Below are 20,357 nucleotides of genomic sequence, written 5' to 3'. Positions count from 1 at the left end.
AATTCTGATGTTTCCTGGTTAATTTTCTATCTGGATTATCTGCCCTCTGGTGAAAGTGGACACTTTCTGTCCTCTGGTTAAAAGTCCCCAAGTATTACTGTGTTGAAGTCTAACAGTAATTGCTTTATATAACTGGGTGCTCTGGAGTTGTGTGTGCATATATTCAGAATTGTCATATCCTCTTGTTGAATTGACCCTTTATCTCTATATAATGACTTTTTTTTTTTTTTTTTTTTTACTTTCCTTGGCTCAAAGTCTGTTTTATCTGATATAAGTGTAGCTACTCCTGCTCTTTTTTGGTTTCCGTTTGCATGAAATATCTTTTTCCATCCCTTCACTTTCAGACAGCATGTGTCTTTAGAGGTGAAGTGAGTTTCTTGTAGGCAGCATATTGCTGATTCTTATTTTATTACCTGTTGAGACACTATGTCTTTTAATTGGGGCATTTAATCCATTTACACTTAGAGTTGTTATTGATATATAGGGACTTGTTACTGACATTTTGTTCCTTTTTTTATCCAGTTGTTCCGTTTTTATCTGGTTGTTTTGTTGATCCTTCTTTCCTTTTTTTCCAAGCCTACCATCTTCCTTTGTGATTGAGTGGTTTTCTGTAGCAGTGTATTTTGATTTCTTGCTACTTATTTTTAGTATTTCTCTTAGTTTTTGCATTATGGTTACCCTGAAGCTTACAAAAAAAAGTGTTGTAGTTATAAAAGATTATTTTACACTATTAACAACTTAACTTCGATATCTTAAAAAAAAAGAAAAAGAAAAAACCAAAGCCAACTCTATGCTTTGATATTTTGTCATTCCCCCTCTTCCCCTTTTGACAATTTCTTGTTTCAAATAACATCTTTTAATATTGCCTGTCTCTTACATGGTTGTCATATATATTAGTGTCTTGTTAGGTTTATCCTTTAGTCTTCATACTAAGGTTGTAAGTTGGTTTATCCCACACTCTTCTGACATTGGAGTATTCTGAGGTTTTCTGTGAACTTACTTTACTAATGAATTATGTACTTTCAAGTGTTTTCTTTCTGCTCTGTAGCATCATCTTCTTTTAGACTGAAGAACTCCCTTTAGCATTTCTTGTAATGCAGGTATAGTGTTGATGAATTCCCTTAGCTTTTGTTTGTCTGGGAAAGATTTTATTTCTTCTTCATATCTGAAGGTTAATTGTGCTGGATACAGAATTCTTGGCTGACAGTCTTTTTCTTTCAGCACCTTGAATATGTCATCCCATTCTCTTCTGGACTATAGGTTTTCTGCTGAGAAATCTGCTGAGAGACATATTGGGGCTCTGTTGAATGTTATGTGTTTCTTTTTTTGCTGCTTTTAGTATCCTTTCTTTGTCTTTGGTTTTTGATAATTTGATTATGTTATGCCTTGGGGTGTTCTTCCTTGGATAAAATTTGATCGGTGACCTCTGAGCTTCCTGTACCTGAATGGTGTCATCTTTCTCCATGCTTGGGAAATTTTCAGCTGTTATTTTCTTGAATATGCTTCCTATATCTCTTCCTTTTTCCTCTCTTTTGGGTATGCCAATTATGTGGAGTTTATTTTGCTTGAGTGAGTCCCATATTTGTTGTATTTCTGTCTCATTTTTCTTATTCTTTTTTCTTTTTTGCTCCTCTGATTTGATAATTTTATATGTTCTATCTTTGTCCTCACTGATATTTTCTTCTCAGTCTGTTGTTGGAGCTTTCTGTGGAGTTTTTCAGTTTCAGATAAAGTGTTCTTTATTTCTAGAATTTCTATTTTTTTAAATTGATTTAATTCCTTTGTCAAGTTTCTCATTCTGATCGTGGATTGTTTTCCACATATCTTTAACTTTCTATCTATATTTTCTTGTGACTCCCTGAACATCATTAAGAGGGTTATTCTGAATTCTTTGTCAGACATTTCATAAATCTGCTGTTCTTGTGGGTCCATTGCTGGTGCTTGATTTGTTTCCTTTGATGGTGCATATCTCTCTGTTCTTTCTTGATCTTTGTGTCTTTACATTGATGCCTGGGCATTTGAGGAGACTACTACCTCTTCTAGATTTTATAGGTGCTCTTTGGTGGTATTAGACATTTTCTGGTTAATATTGGAGCTTTGTCTCTGGTCTGTGGTTTTGGTCAATTCCAAAATTGGGGGAACTTCCTGTGGGGACCTGCACTTGAGTCCTGTGGTTGAGCTAAATTACTGCTTTGTTGCAGACTCTCTGGGGAAGGCTTTTTGTGCACACTGGATTTTAATTGTTGGCCCTTTTATCACTTTTGCATCTTGTGAGGTCCAACATACCTGGGCTGTGTGGAAATTCTGGCCTGGGACTGTGTCTTTTCAGCAAACTGTGACCCTTCAGTTCTTTCACCCTGACCAGTCTGTACTGAGTGGGCCTGTGCCAATCAGAAGGCAGATTAACTGCCCACACTGCACCCCAATGTTCCACTGGTTGGCCAGTCTCCCCCCGTACTCCAAACACTTCCTGTGGGGTTGGCCATGTGTGGGTCCCTTGCGATGATTCACTGGCCTCTGGGCGGTTTCTTTATTTGGTCTGCTGTGACCCCTTGCTCCTATGTGAGCCCATGGAATCTCTGTCAGTGGTCTTGCTGGGCTGGTGGCTGGTATGGTGTGCTTCAAGGCCCTCTTCTCCCCTGCACACTCCAAGCAACTTCATGCAAAGGGCTCAGCTGTGGCTTTTGCTGGTTCCTGCTCCATGTGCTTCAACTTCTTGCCTTTCACTGGGCTGGTCTTGAGGCAGCTGGGACTTGAAATGGTCTGAGTGGTTTCTTGTTCCTCTTGCCACAGATTCTCCTGCTTTCATAAACTCTACAAGTTTCTCCTCTTCCCTTGAGCTCCCACTGTCCCAGGTTGGCAGTCTTTGCTTTTTAGTAGCTATAAATTTGTTGATTGTGAGGGAGATTGACAATGAGGACTGTCTATTCCACCCTTTTGATGACATCAGATATGACATATTTTAAAATCCAGTATATTTGGAAGAGTAAACCCATACCCTTGGTTAAAGTAGGCTCTGAAATCAGACTGCCTGAGTTCACCTGGCTCTCCACTCACTAACTATATGACCTTAGGCAATTCATTCATCTTTCTGTGCTTCAGTGTACTCATCTGTAAAATGGGGATGATAATAATACTCTTCTCAGAGGTTTTTTTCAGGTTTCAAAGAAATATGTAAAGTGCTTAGATGAACAGTATCCTTCTATATCAGTGTTAGCAATTATTAACTGCTGTTTGCATAAATTGGTGTATTACATTGATGCCATTTTGAGAGAAAGCTGATGTCAGGTCACTAAAAAATTGGAGTTTTGTTCAGGAAAACCGGGAGGGGATACTTTGGACACAAGAATCACTGTTAAGGGATGCCCTACATGACTGAGATGTTATGGTTGGTAGCATAAAGTTGCTGGGTGCCTGCAGGTAGACAGGGAAGTATTTCCAAGAGAGAGAAAGGGAGATGGACCTGCTCCTAGTATTACCCAGGATGCTCAGTAACTGATAGAATTAATCAGCTAGTGTTGTGAGCAAGTGGTGTGATGTACACCTGCAAATGAACTTTGGTCAGTACTTGCTTAACTTTTTCTGTGTCTAATAAATACATGCCTTTTAATATTCAGGTAATGCTAGGTCTCTGGACCATTACACTTGAAGAACCGTGGAAAAATGCAAAATAGGGCATTTTATTTTGCTAAGTGTCCCTTCCTGTTTCCCTTAGATTACATGAAGCAGACGACATTTGAAGCCCAAGCCTTTTTAGAAGCTGTGCAATTCTTCCGGCAGGAGAAGGGTCACTATGGCTCATGGGAAATGATCACCGGAGATGAAATTCAGGTAATGCGGGACTCAGAATTTTGGATCCTCTTTCTGTCTGGGTGGTAGGAGGTCAGGGTCATTTTAAAAATAATCAGACAAAAGAGTTGCAAGAATGGAAGATGGGGTTCCAAAGGCCATTTCTCTCCTTGTCAGGAAGCACTTGGTCAGCAAGCTATTGGGCACCCACAATAAAGAACACCAGACCAGGCACTAAATAGGGCAGTGAAAACATTGCAACTCAATGGAAAGAGATGCTTCCACCATTTTCTTTAAAAAGAATTTTTCTTTCAAATGACCTCACGCTTCCAGACTAGAAGCAAATGTGAGTAGTGTGGTATAGAGCAAAGTGTGTGGGTTTTAGTGTTGGCAGACTTGAACTTAAATCTTGCCAAGTACTTAACCTCTTTTAGTCTCAGATTATTCCTTTGAAAATAGAATAGGAATAATAATGTCTGCCTTACAGGGTTGTGAGAATTAAATGAAATGTTGTTGAAAAAATATTTGGCACATAGCTGTTTCTATCTATTAAATGATATATAAATGAAGTAATGAATAGAAACAAATTTAAAAAGCATTAGATGGTATTCTATATGTTTCTTCTATCTGTTTCATTTACCTTTTCTAGTTTTCTGTCCTCTGTGGTCTATTATGATTTTCCATAGTCATGATTAAATGTCAGTCATGGCCTAAGCACCCACAAAGCTCTAAAGGAAACTGTTTCATGATGTGACCCCAGCCTCCATAATGACACCAATCACATGACTGATTCAGCCGAGAAGAGGAGGCTGGGTATGGGCCTATTTAAATATAGGAACACCATGTCCAAGAACACTTTTCTTTTATTGTTTTTGCCATTTCTCCCAGAGTGCCTCTTCTGGGGACTGGTAAAATTTTTCATTAGGGAACAATATTTGGAAGATGCCAGATGGTGCCTTGCCTCTTTTATGGTCATTAAACATTTAAAGCTGAAAACATTTTCTCATGGTGATGGAGCTGTTCTTATTGTTTTATCATATGAATCGTCTTTTCTCTGTCTCTCCCTTTTGGTGGATTCTAAACTCATTTCTTTCCAACCTGAGACTTATTCCAGAACTTTAACCAACTCTTGGTTTCTGACATTTTGGGGAAAAACATCTATTATAAATCTGAGAGGACTAAAGACTTGCAGTACTTGTGCCAAAAAGAAAAACAAAAGCATAAGAAGGGAGGCTAAAGCATTTGGCACTGAGTGGCCTGTCGTGAAAGCCAACATATTTAATAGATAGACCAGTATTAACATACTTTTGTGTGATACTTCATGATGTTCAAATCCTACCTCTGTCTGTTTTACCAATCTTATGAGGCGGCTAGGGCAATTATTATTATTTCCATTTTGTAAATGAGAAAACTGAAGGAGACATGTGACAGCTAAGTGCCTTGCTCAGTTTTATTCATTCAACAGCTATTTATTGAGCACCCACTATATGCTAGGCATTCTGCTGGGCATTAATGATCCAGATGGACAAGGCAGAATGGTCCTTGCCCTGTGGAGCTGACAGTTTCAGGGTCACATGCTAAGTAGCCAAATGGCAAAGGAAATGATGGCTTCTACCTCTCGGTCCAACGAAAGGTCAACACTCTCCATGGGAATATACTAAGTTACACATTTATTTAGCTCCTTGAGTTCAGCTCTGCCACTTGCTTAATAGTTTTCTTTCACTTGAAATCTTATGTCAGCTCACATTCCTTCACGATGCCATTGAAACCCCCTTGCTGGGGGTTGAGTGTTGAATTTGCTGTGTTTCCTTTTGTTTGCTTCCTACTTTTTGCTTTAGGCTGATATGTGCTAAGTGCTGTAAGTGACTCATCCCTCGCCACTGTGTTGCGGCGAGACATACTAGAAAGCATCCAGAAGACAAGGCAGTGTATGTGTGGTGTGTATATACGTGTGTGTGTGTATGTACACACACACACATACATGTAGGTCTGTACATATATGGATATCATAAAGCATTAGTGTAAAGCAGTCATAGCAAGGTGCTAATTTTGCTGCGTAAAAAACACCGGAAGTGGGAAAACAAAACAAAACAAAAAACAGAGGAGTAATCAGTAAAAGCTGGGGTTATCAAGTGACCCAATAAGAAGTTTTGCTCCCCAGGAATCTGAGTATCTTTGGTGAAATCACAGACTTATAAAATATGGGCTCTGGACAGGTCTCTCGGGATTATTCGTTCAGCACCCTCCGAGTGAGAAGAGGTTGGCTGAAGGGACAAAGCCAGTTTGTGACAGAAATGCATGTTGAACGAGCTGAGAGAAGCTGGTAGAAGGAAACAGCTTCTAAAGCTTTCCTGTGTGGGGCCTGGTGAGGATTAAGGGTCACCCTAACCTCTAATACTCGTACGTGGAGCTGAACGCCAAAGCAATGTCTATCCTAAGACTCATAGAAAAGAGATGTCAGGTGTCCAGAGAAGCTACCAAGTTAAAGAAAATGACAGCAAAACCCAGTTTGAGAAAATAACATCTTTTGTTTAAAGCACTGGTTTTATTTGCATTTTTTTCTCCTATCTGCTGAGAACTTCATCTTAACACAGCCCTAACCCCTTCTGCCCTAGGGGCCTACATTCAGAAGATTTTCAGCCTTGTTACACTATTCTCTTTCTAATAATGACTCACACGGCAAGTATGGTAGGCCCTCCTGGCGACAGTTATTTTAGGCAAGTGTCCAAGCGAAGCAAATATCTCAGAATAACTTGCCTGACAGACTGTTAAGGTGAAAATATTTGTATACCAGCAAAAACATCAACACATTTTCTACTTGTCCGTATAAATGTATCCAATGAGATCATGAGGGAAGATGCTTTGAGAAATGTGAAGTATCTACAGTTATTTGGCATATTTGTTATTTGTATTTAGTTAGCCAGATGGGCGAAAGAGCAGCTCATAATTCCCACAGGACAGAGTGGTTTTAACATAAGCAAACTATCCATATTTTTTAGGCCTTGTCCATTCTGTTCAGAGATGTCTTTTATCTAGAGTTCTTGAGTGTGATCCCCAGTAAATGGATTCTCACATCCACGGCCACTCAGTAACCCAAGAGGCACGTGGCCGACAGGCTGGTCAGACCATGGGTCCTGCCCCAGGGGGGAGGGCAGTCTCTCTGTCCCTCACGCCTTCCTGACAGCTTCAGAACCTGAGAGGAAGCACTGTGTGTGGCCATCAGGGAGTGAGCCTGGGTTTCTTGGTTTTGATCAACCTAATGACACGTTTGGCTTCTTATATGTATAATGGAATTTAAAAATCTCCACATCCCAGCCATTAAATTCACACACACACACACACCTTAAAAAAAAAGAAAAAAGTGGTATTTTTAGGTCCCTTATGGTAAAACTCAGTGGATTCTGTGCTGCGGGGAGGAGGTGGGAAAACCCTTCATGATTATGGTTTATTTATTAGATTAGCTACTTTCCCTAGAAGAGCTCAAGGGCTTAAGACCATGCTTATGGAGAGCTAAGCAAGGTAGGGAATCCCAGTGTGGGCCCTGGGCAGGTGAGGGGCAGCACAAAGTCAGGGTGGGGCGAAGACACAGTTCCAGTGAGACACAGCTGGGCTCCAGCACCCAGAGGCTGTACCTACCCTGTGGCTATTCCCCAAGCCCCATCCCTGCCCCCTACCTTGCAACCTACCCTCAACCCCTCTTTTTTTCTCCCCAGACATATTTCTTTTTTTAGCTCCCTAAGTTGTAAAATAGACCCAAATTTCTTGGAACATTGTTTGGGAAAGACTAAAAGAAAACCCTAAGCCCACTCAAATGGAGCATTCTTTTTCTTTGGCCTTTGTATATAGCATTTTTATTTTTTCAAACCTGTTTCACACTTATGCTCAAATTCAAACCAATCTCTGCAAAACATGAATTAGAACAATTGTTATGATTCTTGCGTTTAATATTTTTCAACCAAGATAGCATTTCCCATTGAGCTTAAGTTCTAGCTACAGGCTCTTTCCCTCTTAGCCCGCTCCCCCCATACACACTTTGATTGCTCTCGAGCGGATGTGTTCCAAATAAGAACTCATCCCCTTGAGCAGGATGGGGTCTGTGGATTACTAATTATCTGCTGGATCTAACTGTTGGACCTGACGATTTCCATGGAGTTTGCACATGTCAAGTTTCCCTTAAATTCCTCAGAAAATGGTTCTCATCTCCAGAGAATAGTTAAGAAAGGTAAAAACATCCCCACCAATGAATTACCAGGACTAGTGGAGATCTTAACCCCATTATAATCTTTGTCACACAAGGCAGATCCACGTGGCAGATGACAGGAGCCCCCCTTGCTGCACTGACCTGAGCACCCGCCTCTCCCAGGCAGCCACAGGTACAGTGGGACTGGATGGCTCGTCTACTTCCACCCTGAGAGCGTTCCCGTTTAGCGGAAGTGTTACACCCTGCTGTAACAGAAGCCCTGGTGAAAGGCCAGGTCAACGAGCTCATGAGTATTTCCACTAGCATGAAGCTGGCCAATGACCTCAGAGAAAATCTTTCTTACCCCCAAAGCATTATTTGAATTTTTATGAGAAGTGAGAAGTGGGAGGTCAATTATTTTGAACATATATTATCTCAAATTCATAGGATGGATATCTTGAGTGACCCACTACACCTCTGCCTGCCTCCGTTCCCAAACTACTTTTGCCCTTTGGTAAATCTTAGTCTGCAGCCTACTATTGAAAGCTCAGCTGTGAGCGTCAAAAGACTTATGGTAAAAGCAAAGCTGTTGCAATTCAGGGGGCAGAGATAAAGAAGGACAGGCCAGTGTTACACATTACATTGCAATGAGTGGTCTGTAGAATACTGCTCAGATTCAAAAGAAACATTTTCATTGATCCAAGCAAAATTTTAGGAGAGATTTAGGAATAAATTTTTTAAAAACATCCTGAAAACTTTAGACACCCCCCATATTCTGCTCAGCCCACAGATATACAGTTGTTCCAAAGTATTTGCTACTCTCTTTTTCCGAAGTGTATACAGCTTTATTAAATATACTTTTTATATTTAATAATATAAAATAATTTTACAATAATAATTTTACAATTGCTGTATTTCAGGCAGACACTTGTTAGTAGTATACAACAATTTTCAAACTCCGTTCTTCATTGGAGTACCAAAATCAAAGCCGCTATAAAACCCAATGAAGTCTTCATTTGATGCTCTGAACAGGGAAAGTTTTGAGTGAGGGTTAACATTTCACATTTAGCATATTGTTCAACTACTTTTCATGAGCTGATCCTGACTTTCAGAAAATGAAATGAAAATGGCAGAATTATCAATCTGAAGATCCACAATTTAAAAAAGAAACTACTGCTCTTTGGTGGGATGCCATCTCAATGGCATCACTGGAAAGCCCAGATTGCCTGACATCCTGGTAGCCAATTTGGGGGGATCAGGTTCCAACAGGTCTCTGGGTTTAAGGGAGTTAAGTCTATGCTGAAGACAGAGAGGGAGAAGAGGACATAAAAACGAATGTTAGTTTTTCCATGCCACAGGCATTTTGTGCCAAGGTGGCTGCGTGTGTCAACGTCAAGGAATCTCTCCTCCTGGGAGCCAAGAGGAAGGCTCTCAAAACTAGAAGGAAAAGGTGTTTTTCCACATACCAATCCAGCTCAGAGACATTCTATTAGTAACATATGCCCCTTCTCCAAAAAGCAGTGAAACGTTCTGTGTGCTAACAACATAGCTTAAAAAAAGGTAAAACAAAATTCTGCATTTTTATAAAACTCAATTTTAAAAAATAGTATTTCAAACTGTACAGTCAGCGGAAGTGCACAGTTATCACAAATGCACACACCTCACTCGGCATCTCCAGCGCCTGCAGCTTTCTGTGCCTGCCCTGTTTTGGCATCTCCATTTTCTGAATATTCTCATCCTCGCCAGCTTCAGGTTTTCCCTTTTTCCCTTTGAGAACCTTCTCCTCCTTCTCTGCAGGGGCCCTTTTAGGCTTGGGCTCTGGCTTTGGAGGAGCAGGTTTAGCAGACAAGCAGATCTTGTGTATGGCTCGTCCTTCAGCTTGGTTTTGCCTCCTTTAGCGTCTTCTCCAGCCTTTCTCTTGGGCATGGTGGTGATGGTGGTGGGACGTAGGTGCTGGATGTGGGGATACAGTGGCATCTGGGTCGTTCCTGCCTCTTCTTCACACTGCTCCTTCCTTATTTTTCTATATGTTAAAGAGGATGGAGTTGGGGCTCAGGGGACAGTAGAGACAGAGATCATGAAGACACTTAGATCATGAGGGGGCTTGTAGAGGAATGATAGTCCCTGGGGGTACAGACTAGGACTCAAGCCACCAAAACCGAGCCTGACTCCCTTCACAGTTTTGCCAAGGATGCCCTTATCCATAACTGAAATTTCCCCTCTTATCCTAAATGCTCTAGGTTTTTCTAGTTTGAATATGAGAAGTTTGAATTTGAGGAATTTGTTCTTTTCATTGGGAAAACAGCCATGGGCAAATGTCAACAGATGTTACTGCTCCTTGAGGATGTTTCAGAATGTTTACCCCCTAAGATTGTTGAGATTCCTGTGGCCTCAGAACCAGGACTGAACTGTTAATCTAACAGTTCATATAGCCCAGGACAGGGACAGCAAATGCTGACATCTTTAGTTGGCCCGATGCTCAGATTCAGCCTTCACCAACTGCCCAACTCCGGGCCTGTCTTCTATTCTGCAGGTCCTGAGTAACCTGGTGTTGGAGGAGCTCCTGCCAACCCTTCAGACGGACCTGCTGCCAAAAATGAAGGGGAAGAAGAGTGACAGAAAGAGGGCCTGGCTCAGCGTGAGTGACGATTTTGCTCTGCAGCCTTCTTTTCAGGGCATTTGGAGTGTGTGTGTTTGTGTGTGTGCATGTGTGTGCACGCGTGTGTTTAATAATTCCTTCCCTGGGTGGAGAAATGCCTACCTCGAGCCTGCTCAGTCTCACTTCCATGAGGACTAATCCAAACAGACCCAAACTTTGAAAGAAAAATTAGTGCATGTGCAGTTGTGTTTATGTTATGATAGTCTTCCGTGAGCTGTCCGCCCTCTGCTTGACTCCATCGGGCGCTTACACACGACAGAGCCCCGATTTATGTGTTATTCCCTGTTGCAGCTCCTGGAGGAGGCCTACAACCTGGTTCAGCATCAAGTTTCAGAAGGATTAAGTGCCTTGAAGGAGGAATGCAGAACTCTGACAAAGGGCCTGGAAGGAACCATCCGCTCAGACATGGATCAGATTGTGAACTCCAAGAACTTTTTAACTGGGAAGATCAAAGGTCAGTAGAGATAATCCACACTCCTGTTAATTAAATAAGCTATGCATTAGGGGATCTACCATGTGGCTAGAAACATGGTTTCAGAGGAGAGTTAAACTGAGGAAATTGGGAAGAAGTGATAACAGTTGTAACAGGAATGTGCCAGAGGTGCTGCCAAGGGCCGGGACCCTCCCGTGGAAGCTTCATGACACGAGGTGGAGGAAACTTTGCTCCTTGCCTTTTAGTGGTGCCTGTGTGTTCTGATACTGCCTGTACTTTCCCCACTGTAGCACTTTTCACAGGATTATGATGCCTTCTGCCCACCTCTCTCTGTTGTAAGCTCTCAAAGAGCAGAGCCATGTTGCTATGGTGTACTCAAGTGTACCCAGTGCTTAGTGCCGTGCCTGCCATACACAGACTCTCCGGGAATATTTAAATCAATGAATAAATGGATTTTCCTTTGACTGGAAAACCTACAATTTTGGCTTAGACAACAAATTTGGATTTCTAGGCCCACCTCCAACGTTGACCAGTCATGTGTACACGGGGAGGCCACTCGACTTCTGTTTGCCTGAGTGTCCTCCTCTGAAATCAGGACGGCTCACAAGAGTGGGGTCAGAAACTGTGGTGGTTGGGTCACGTGCCCCCCTCCCCGCCCTGGTTTTTGTGAGTAATGTTTTATTGGAGCACAGCCATGTTCATTTGATTATGTATTATCTGTGGCTACTTTTATGCTACAACAGCAGAATTGGGTAGTTGGAACCAAGAAGTTATGGGCTGCAAAGTCGTAAATATTCACTATCTGTCCCTTGACAGAAAAAAGTTTGCCTGTTCCCACACAAGAGGCCTTAGCTGACCTCTAAGGAATTCTACAGGATACGATTCTATGGTTCTGCATTCTCTCTGTGGCCCCCACGACCCAACAAACGCATCACACGTAATGTCACTTCAGAGCAAAAGTGTGTAGGTTCATCTGTGGTAGTTTATCCATAATCTTCTTAGGTAGTTCTCAGATCATTCGCTTACTCACTCACACACTCATTCATTCATTAAAAAATATTTACTAAGTGCTTTCTGAGCAAGGCAATGGAGTTTGGCAGTGAACAAGAAAGACTCAGTTCCTGTACTCAGAGGCTTGCAATCTATCGGGACATTGTCTGCTTGGTGGATTGTCCTCCATAATTCAGAACCTCCTCAGGCTGCAGCCTGGCTTGTTTCTGGGCTTTTAGAACAGGTTCCACCAAGAGATTAGAGGGGGCATAACTACAGCAAGGGTGTGCGTGTCTGTGTATCTGTGTGTGTCTGTTCACGTGATGCCTTCCAAAACCAGGTATAAATTAACTGCAGAGTGTTTTTTGTTTGCCATTATCCATGTCCCTATGTCTCCATCAGCACAACTGATGTAGAGTTGACTCCATATTGAAATGTTCCATGCAACTAAAAACTGTCAGCACCCAACCTCTGTGCCAGACTTTCTGTTATCTGGGGCTAGCTGGGCCTCCCCATGGCCTGAATTAAACTGTTCTCTCTTGCCTAAATCTCTGTGGCTCTTGTGTATCCACAGACAATGGAAAAAGATTCCACCCTGGACTAGTCTTTGTTTCCTGAAAGAAGCCTTGGAAGGAACTAATGATCACATTTTTATTTTTTTTTATTTTTATTTTTTTTTTTTGTTTGTTTTTTTTTTTTTTTTTTTTTTAAAAAAATCTTTTTATTTTGAGATAATTATAGAGGCACAGGTATAATGATCACATTTTTAAAAAATGATATATCAGAAACATATTTTAACCAAGCCTCTGGTTCTCCACCTTTAAAACAAGGAAGTATACGATAGCCTGCGTTGATAAAGGGCTTTGGATTTCAAAAAACTTTGGGAGTATTAAGTAATGATCTCTCCATTTCCTCCCACGTGACTCTTGGGAGCAAAGAAACTGAGCTTTCGTTCTGCTCCACAATTATTTATACATTCAATAAGGATTTATTCCACTTCTGCTGAGTACAAGGGCTATGAGGATTCAAAAACAACGTAATTTCTCAAGTAGAAGAGGATATGAGCATGTCACTGATACTGAGACAGAAGGAAAAATATGATAAATGCCCTGTGAGCAGCAGGAACACAGAGCACAGTGGTTCCCAGCCAGGAAGCAGATCCTATTTCAACTTCAGAAAACTGCATGGGCTCCTCATAATGAGAGAACTGTTGTAGTGTAGGGTGATTGGAAAAAATAACACCAGCAGGTACAGTAAGGCTAACAGTTACTGAATACTTCCAGAGTACCAGAACATTTCTAAGCACTGTGAATAATAAACTCATTAATCCTCACCATAACCCCCCAGAAATAATCACACCATGATCTCCATTTTACAGATAAGAAAACTGAGGCAGAGACTCAGTAACTTTCCTGATCAGCTCCAGCCTCTCTATCTCCAGCCCTTCAGGCTTCGTCACTCTTTCAACTGCTTCTTGGCAGCTGCCTTCTCTTCAGTGAGGCTTATGAATTAATGTGTCCAACATCATGTTTATCACAATAGCATCTCTGCATGCTTGAAAAATAGCAGAGCATACACGTATGGGGCCTGAGATTTATTCAGCCCATAAGGAAACACCTGCCGACTATAGCTCAGGAAGCTGTGAGATGGTTCTGGGGCATGAGGCTGTCCCGAGTGGGTGACATTTGAAGTAGGCCTTGAAGGGACGAGTAGGATGTTTACAAGCAGGGGTGGAGGAAGGAAGGCAGGAGTAGAAGGAACACTGAAGAAAGGCACAGAGAGGGGGTTGAAGCACACTTTGGTAAACAGGTGGCAGGAAGAGAGCAGGCAGATGGGGAACATCCCCTCCCACCGGCCCTCCTGGGTGTATCTCCACCCCTCCCAGCAGTGAAATCGGCCAGCTGCTGCTAAATCCTTGCTGTGTATTACCAGTGTTCAGGATTATTCTGAAATTTCAATAAATCGTTCCTCTCTGAAAGTTAATTAACTAGTAATTTATTCTCTCCTGGCAAACGATTTTGCATTTTGGTTATCAAGCAAGTTGTTTTTTGAAGAGTCGTGGATTGTTTCTTATTTGAATCAGACAATTGAAAGGGTTTTTTCCCTAATATTCTGTGACCTGTTTACTATTTTACATCCCAAATACTTTATGAGTAATTCATAATATGAATAGTATTGGTCACCTTAGATTCTCAGTATAAGAGGCCACAATCTGGTTCTCTGTAACTCTGCAAAATATTTCTGCAAATTGAAATAAAAATGTGGCTATTTATCTTCACTATAAGCAAGTTAGTTTCCAGTAGGAACTTAAGAAACACACTTGAATTGTAGTCCTACTTCTGCAGATTAGAATACGACCTTGGTCAAGTCATCTTGACCTTGCTCAGTACCTCCTTTTTCCCCATCAGTTTGTCCTTCACTTTTCAGTTGTGACCCTATGACAAGGATATGTGGCTCGACTAGCTCCACAAGGCCAGCCTTCCAGGCCATGGAGCCAGCCTTCCAGGCCTCTTCCAGCTCAGGCGTCCTACACAACATCCCTGCTTCCAAACCTGGCTGAGCATGACAGTCACCTCTGCACTGAAAAAAATGCAGATCTCCATGTCTTCCCCAGGCTTACTGGATCAGGATCTTTACCACCGTACTCCTCCTCTAAATCAAAGGGCAGTATTTGCCTCTGGGGAGTGGGATTATGGAGACATTTTTTTGTCCTTCTTTACAATTTTCTGTACTCTTTATATTTTTGTTACTAAGAATGTCATCCTTATTAGAAAAAATATTGCATTTTGTCTTCATTGGGAATGGGGACAAGAGGTGAGGTGGCAAACTGAATGGAATTTGGTTCCATTTGCCAAAGAAAAGACTGTGCTTGAGTTTTTGAAGACTCTTTGCGGGGAGAAGGGGATGCAATTATATTGACTGATTAACTCTTAGAGAAGTGAATTAAAAATTAATAATGTTTTTAGAAGACAAAACATGCGTATATAATGATGGTGATTGATAGTAGATAGGTGGGTTGCCAGCCTTTTCTTCTTTGTATTAGGCTTTTCGCGTTCATAGGGACCAAGCAGAAAAATGCATTTTATCCCAGTGCAGAGGAAAGCTTGGGGAGGGGAGAGGTTCTGTTTGCTCCAATTCTCAAAGCATCGGTGGTTTTCCATTCTGGTGAGAGATGGCACAGGACTCACTGGGCTAGTCTAGTCTGTTTTGCCCATTTACGCTCGCCTTGGCTGTTACATGGCTCCGTGAGGCACCGTCCAGCTCTGGCCTGGCTCAAGTGCCTCCAAATCCAAGTTTGCCCTAAGTCACAGTGGCTATTTGTTACCTCAGCAATGGTGGCCCAGCCGGCGGAGAAAAGCTGTATGGAGAGTGTGCAGCCATTCCTGGCGTCCATTCTGGAGGAGCTCATGGGACCGGTGAGCTCAGGATTCAGCGAAGTACGCTTACTCTTCGAAAAAGAAGTGGATGAACTCAGCCAGAACTTTCAGACCACCAAAGACAGTGTCCGGCTAAAGGAGGTAGGACACAAAACTGAGGAGCCGAGTGTGAATGGTCTGCCTGGAGCTTCCTTTCCTATGGGGTTTTATCTGCCATTCAGCCTTTCATTCTTTCTTCCTTCCCCCCTTCCTTCTTTCCGTTCTTCCATCTATCTGTCCTTCCATACATTCATCTGACCTTTCTTCCATCCATTCATCTGACCTTTCTTCCATCCATCTAACCACTCCATTCATCCATCTATTTATCCATGCATCCACCTGATTTTCTTTGTTGATGGTTTTCAAGTTACAAAAATAATAACATATTTAAACAGTATACTCAAATATATATATAAAGGCAAAATTAATCACCATCACTGATACCCACTAATCCTAGCCCACCCCCAACTCCTAGGCCACCTCCATTTCCAACTCCCTGAATTAACTAATATAGATAGCTTGGTATGTGTTTTATACTTTTTCTCTGTGCACACAAATATATAAACATATATCCTCATTTACAGAACTTAACGTTTGTTGGTTTCTTGTTTTCAGAAATAAGACTCATGATATGGTTTCTCAGGTAGCTCCTGAACCAACAGTGTCATCATCACCTGGTTGTTAAAAATGCAAATTCTCAGGTCCCACCACAGATCTACTGATCAGAAACTCTAGAGGTGGGGCCCAGGAGTCTGTTGTAACAAGAGTCCCAGAGGATTTCGTGCACCCTAACTCGGCAGTGTGATGCTACACTTGACATATCACAGCAAACATCCCTACTAGTCAGTAGACAAAACCAGACACCTCCGTTTCTTTTCCTTTCTTATTTATGCACACATACACAGATGTAATTGTACATGAGCAGGATTATTTCATAAATGCTTTGAGGTTTCTTATCGCAGGCCTGTTTTTTTTTTTTTTTTTTTTTTTTACTTGTTCTTATTTTCTCTCTTTGCCTAATGCCACCCACCTCCCCTCAACTAACTAGTGCAAACCACTTAACACATGCCATTCTGTACTTTTCCCCATGCTCATGTAGTATGAGAGTACTTTGAAAAGTTTATGGAAAAATAGAACTAAAAGATAATATAAATCTTTCCATGAACTTTCTGAAGACCCCTCATATGTAAAACATACACATTTATAGGCTATTTTTTAAAAAATTGTTTGCTTTTAGAAAAATGGGATTATGTTTTGTATACTACTTTGCTTATCAGTTTTCTCGTGAAACTGTGTGCAAGGCAGCTGTTCTAACTCTAAATCATTCTTTGTAATGGCTCCATAATCTTTCGTGTATGGATACACCATGATTTATTCAACCATCTCCACATTGCTGGCACCATGAACAAAGCTACAGTTAATAACCTTGTACGTATATTCTTATACCCTGATGCTTTTATTTCTCTGGGATACATTCCTCAGACAGAGTTGCTAGGTTGGAAGGGATATTTCTCATGCTGACAGGTGTTCCCACTGCATTTCAAAAAAGATTTAAACTTTACATTTCCACCGATTGTGTATGGCAGGAGACTTTTATCCCTTGTCTTTCCATCAGTGGTAGGTGTTATGACTTGCTTAAACTTTCGCCAATCTGATAGGAGCACAGTGATAAACCGTTTTTCCTCTCCTGTGGGCTTAACTGATATATTTTTAAAATAGACATGTTCTGTATTGTGTGAGGAGGGGCAGGTTTGACAGCTTGCTCTTGATCATAATTCCACTTCAGTTCTCCTTTAAAGCACAATGAGGATGGGCCCTCTTAAAATTTCTGTGTAGAGAAATCTAGATTTACCTCTTTTCGGTGAGCTGAACGTCAGATAGTGCATCCTGTACATTCACGCTCCCCTGCCTCACTCCCCAGGTCTCCCCAGAGCCTCCACTCTCAGCGCCTTTCTTTCTGTCTTCTCCGTCTCCACCCATTCTCCTGTGTATTCTAAACCTCCAGTATTCAATTAAAAAATTATTTTTAAGTAAGCTTGGAAAACAGATTGCATTCTGTTACAACAACATCCACAGTGTAAGAGTATGTTGATAACACTTGAGGGCTGTAGCAGACAAACCCTGTGGCCTCATTGATTATGTTATCACTTGTTCAAACTAGAGTAGGAGGGATCCCAGCTTTTAAAACTGGATACCTGTCCCAGGGCAGGCCTCTTCCTATCATGCACTCCCTGTCTGCTAGCACCATACAGCAACCCACAGCAGAGGGAAGCCCCGTGGGCACTGGCAGAGCCTCACAGAATGGTGGGGAATTCTGGCTTCCCTCCCAGAATCCAGGAGTCTAGGGAGCATCCCAACTTCCCCGGGGCTTTTGGAGAGAGGGCTGTCACTCGTTGAAGAAGACTTTGGAAGCTTGTGGGCCCGGCAGCAAAACATGTGCCAAAGAGCCTGCCTGCCTGGTTCTTGAGCTCTGGAAGTGGAGCTCAGAGCCCATTAAGAGCTTATGAGGGCCGGAGACCACTGAGTGCACCCCTGGTCTTCCCGTCGTCTGGTTGGTTCTTCCACCGGTCTGTGTCCTAGCAGTGGAGCTGCTCCAGGGACCCATTAAAGGAAGGAAATAAGAATCAAAGATGTGACCGATGTAGTGATCGAAGTAGTGATTCACTCTAATAATGTACATTTGATTGTTTAGAATTTAGGTAATGTGCAATATGTATGTAATATCACTCCTAAGTCTGAAGGTGTTCAATTTTTCCCTTCACCAAAATGCAGCATCTAGACCTGCTTATGAATCTTCCACTGGATTCTGTCAAGATGGAACCTTGTTATGTTAAAGTCAACCTGCTTCAAGAGCGCCTGCAGGATCTTAAGAGCCGCTTCAGATTCCCCCACGTTGATCTGGTGATCCAGAGGACTCAGAACTACATGCAAGAGGTGGGAGCAGCAGGGGCGTCCTTGGTGGATGAAGAGGGAGAGAGAGCAGAGAAATAAGTGCTGGCGAATGAGACCCGGGTACCAGTGTAGCTCAGGGAATGAGGCCCATTTCCTTAGTCATCATGTTGAGTGAGGACATATTCTGTCTTTCCAGCTGGTTTTATCTTTTTTTCCATGTTGATGAATATCATAGAGAAGAAATATCTCAAGGAAATAAAGTAGCATTAATTGATAATTACATGATTTGTCAAATCAGTGCTTTTAACCTTGGCAGCACACTGGAGTCATCTGGAGAGCTTGTAAGAAATGCTGACGGCTGGGCCTTGTCCCCAGTGATGCTGATTATATACATTTCTGTACTTTTTAAAGATCTCCCCCACCCTCATTTCCACTGCTTCTAATGTGCTTCCAGGATTGAGAACCACTGCCTTAAATTAATTCTCTAATATAGGAGTAAAGGAATCAATCACTTACAGCTTCGTATTTCAATTTCTTAAGTCTATTTGATAGGTTCCTTTTTTCCCCAGGAACAGAAATGAATAGCAAAACCTCCCTCCATTTTATCATGTTTCTTAAATGAAGAAAGGGTTTGATCACTGAAGCTATAAGGAGACAATTCTATTTCACAGATATTCTGGGGGGAGCTTACTGTGGGCTGGACCCTGTGCCGGATCCCACTTCAGGGAGCTTATAGTGAGACAGATAAATTCTCTGTGCAGTGTGGAAAGTGCTGTGATAAAGGTATGGATTGGATGCCTAGGGGTCACAGGCCTGGGGAAGAGTGGAGTGGTTTTTAGGTTTGTTTGTTTTGTAAGTTATGGGCAGGATTAAGCAATACATCTTATCTAACCCCTGAGTTGTGAGGGTTTATGAACAAAACAGAATTGGGTAGTAGTTTAACCGAAGTCCCTTTGGTCATACAGGACCCTAGTGAAATGGATACAGGCCTAACTGCAGAGAATAAGACATCTGAACTACTTCCGTTTCCTGACCCATGAGCATGTCAGCCACTGTCTATACCAAGCCCTGACCTTCCCTCCCTTCCCAGCTTTGCAGAGAAAGGAAGAGATGGGAGGTGTCAGGATGGAAAGTAGAGAGAGAGATGTGAGGCAGAGTGCTGTACGTCTAAGTGGAGGTGCAGACAAAAAATAGTTGGGGAAGGCTTCCAGCTCATCTGGTTAATCCATGGCTGCAGGTACCAGAGAACGGAGGAAGAGGAATGACGGCAGGAGTGGTGGTATTCTCTGTGCCGTGGTCTTGGGTGATGGAGAGGAGATAAGAAAAAAAGATAAATGCATGCAACACACACACACACACACACACACACACACGATGAGAAAAAAAGATAAATGCATGCAAAACACACACACACACACACACACACACACACACACACACACACACACACACACACACACACACACACACACACACACACACACACACACACACACACACACACACACACACACACACACACACACACACACACACACACACACACACACACACACACACACACACGTTTCTGAGCCTCTTACTGATCTCCCTGTGGCCACATGGCTGTTTGTTTCACAATCCAGGTGGTGGGATGAGGACCTGTTGCCCGGGGTCATCCCTGGAGCAGTGCCAGAGGGAACTCTTCTCTGATGGCTTATCCCCTCCCCTCTCTCCAGCCCGATTAGTCAGCTCGGTTAGGCAGACCCCAGGGTAGCGACCCCAGCCTCTGACTGTGGTCTGTTTCTGTGTTGCTTTTGGTTTCTAGCTAATGGAGAATGCGGTATTCACTTTTGAGCAGTTGCTTTCCCCACATCTCCAAGGAGAAGCCTCCAAAATTGCAGTTGCCATTGAGAAAGTTAAGCTCCGAGTCCTAAAGGTAAAACCATTCTCTCATTTGTGGGATGCGTAAAACAAGAAAGTGACCCCAATTTCTTTTGTTAAGTAGAAAATACCATG

General features: G+C 42.2%; 1 protein-coding gene and 1 pseudogene across 1 annotated transcript in view; one reads left to right on the top strand and one right to left on the bottom strand.

The window, feature by feature from the left end:
* NIBAN1 (niban apoptosis regulator 1) overlaps positions 1-20,357 on the top strand; it is a 146,814-nt gene that overhangs the window by 114,252 nt on the left and 12,205 nt on the right. Inside the window, exons 6-11 of the mRNA XM_063105976.1 lie at positions 3,716-3,831; positions 10,503-10,607; positions 10,920-11,082; positions 15,382-15,569; positions 18,240-18,401; positions 20,167-20,277. Of these exons, the coding sequence (XP_062962046.1) occupies positions 3,716-3,831; positions 10,503-10,607; positions 10,920-11,082; positions 15,382-15,569; positions 18,240-18,401; positions 20,167-20,277 (845 nt within the window). The remainder of the gene's footprint in view (positions 1-3,715; positions 3,832-10,502; positions 10,608-10,919; positions 11,083-15,381; positions 15,570-18,239; positions 18,402-20,166; positions 20,278-20,357) is intronic.
* Positions 9,631-9,895, bottom strand: LOC134383183 (non-histone chromosomal protein HMG-17-like; annotated as a pseudogene).

The sequence above is a fragment of the Cynocephalus volans genome, chromosome 8, assembly GCF_027409185.1.
Source record: "Cynocephalus volans isolate mCynVol1 chromosome 8, mCynVol1.pri, whole genome shotgun sequence".
NCBI classification, from domain to species: Eukaryota; Metazoa; Chordata; class Mammalia; order Dermoptera; family Cynocephalidae; genus Cynocephalus; species Cynocephalus volans.
Note: the sequence above shows the minus strand (reverse complement) of the source record. Positions and strands in the feature narration are given on the sequence as shown.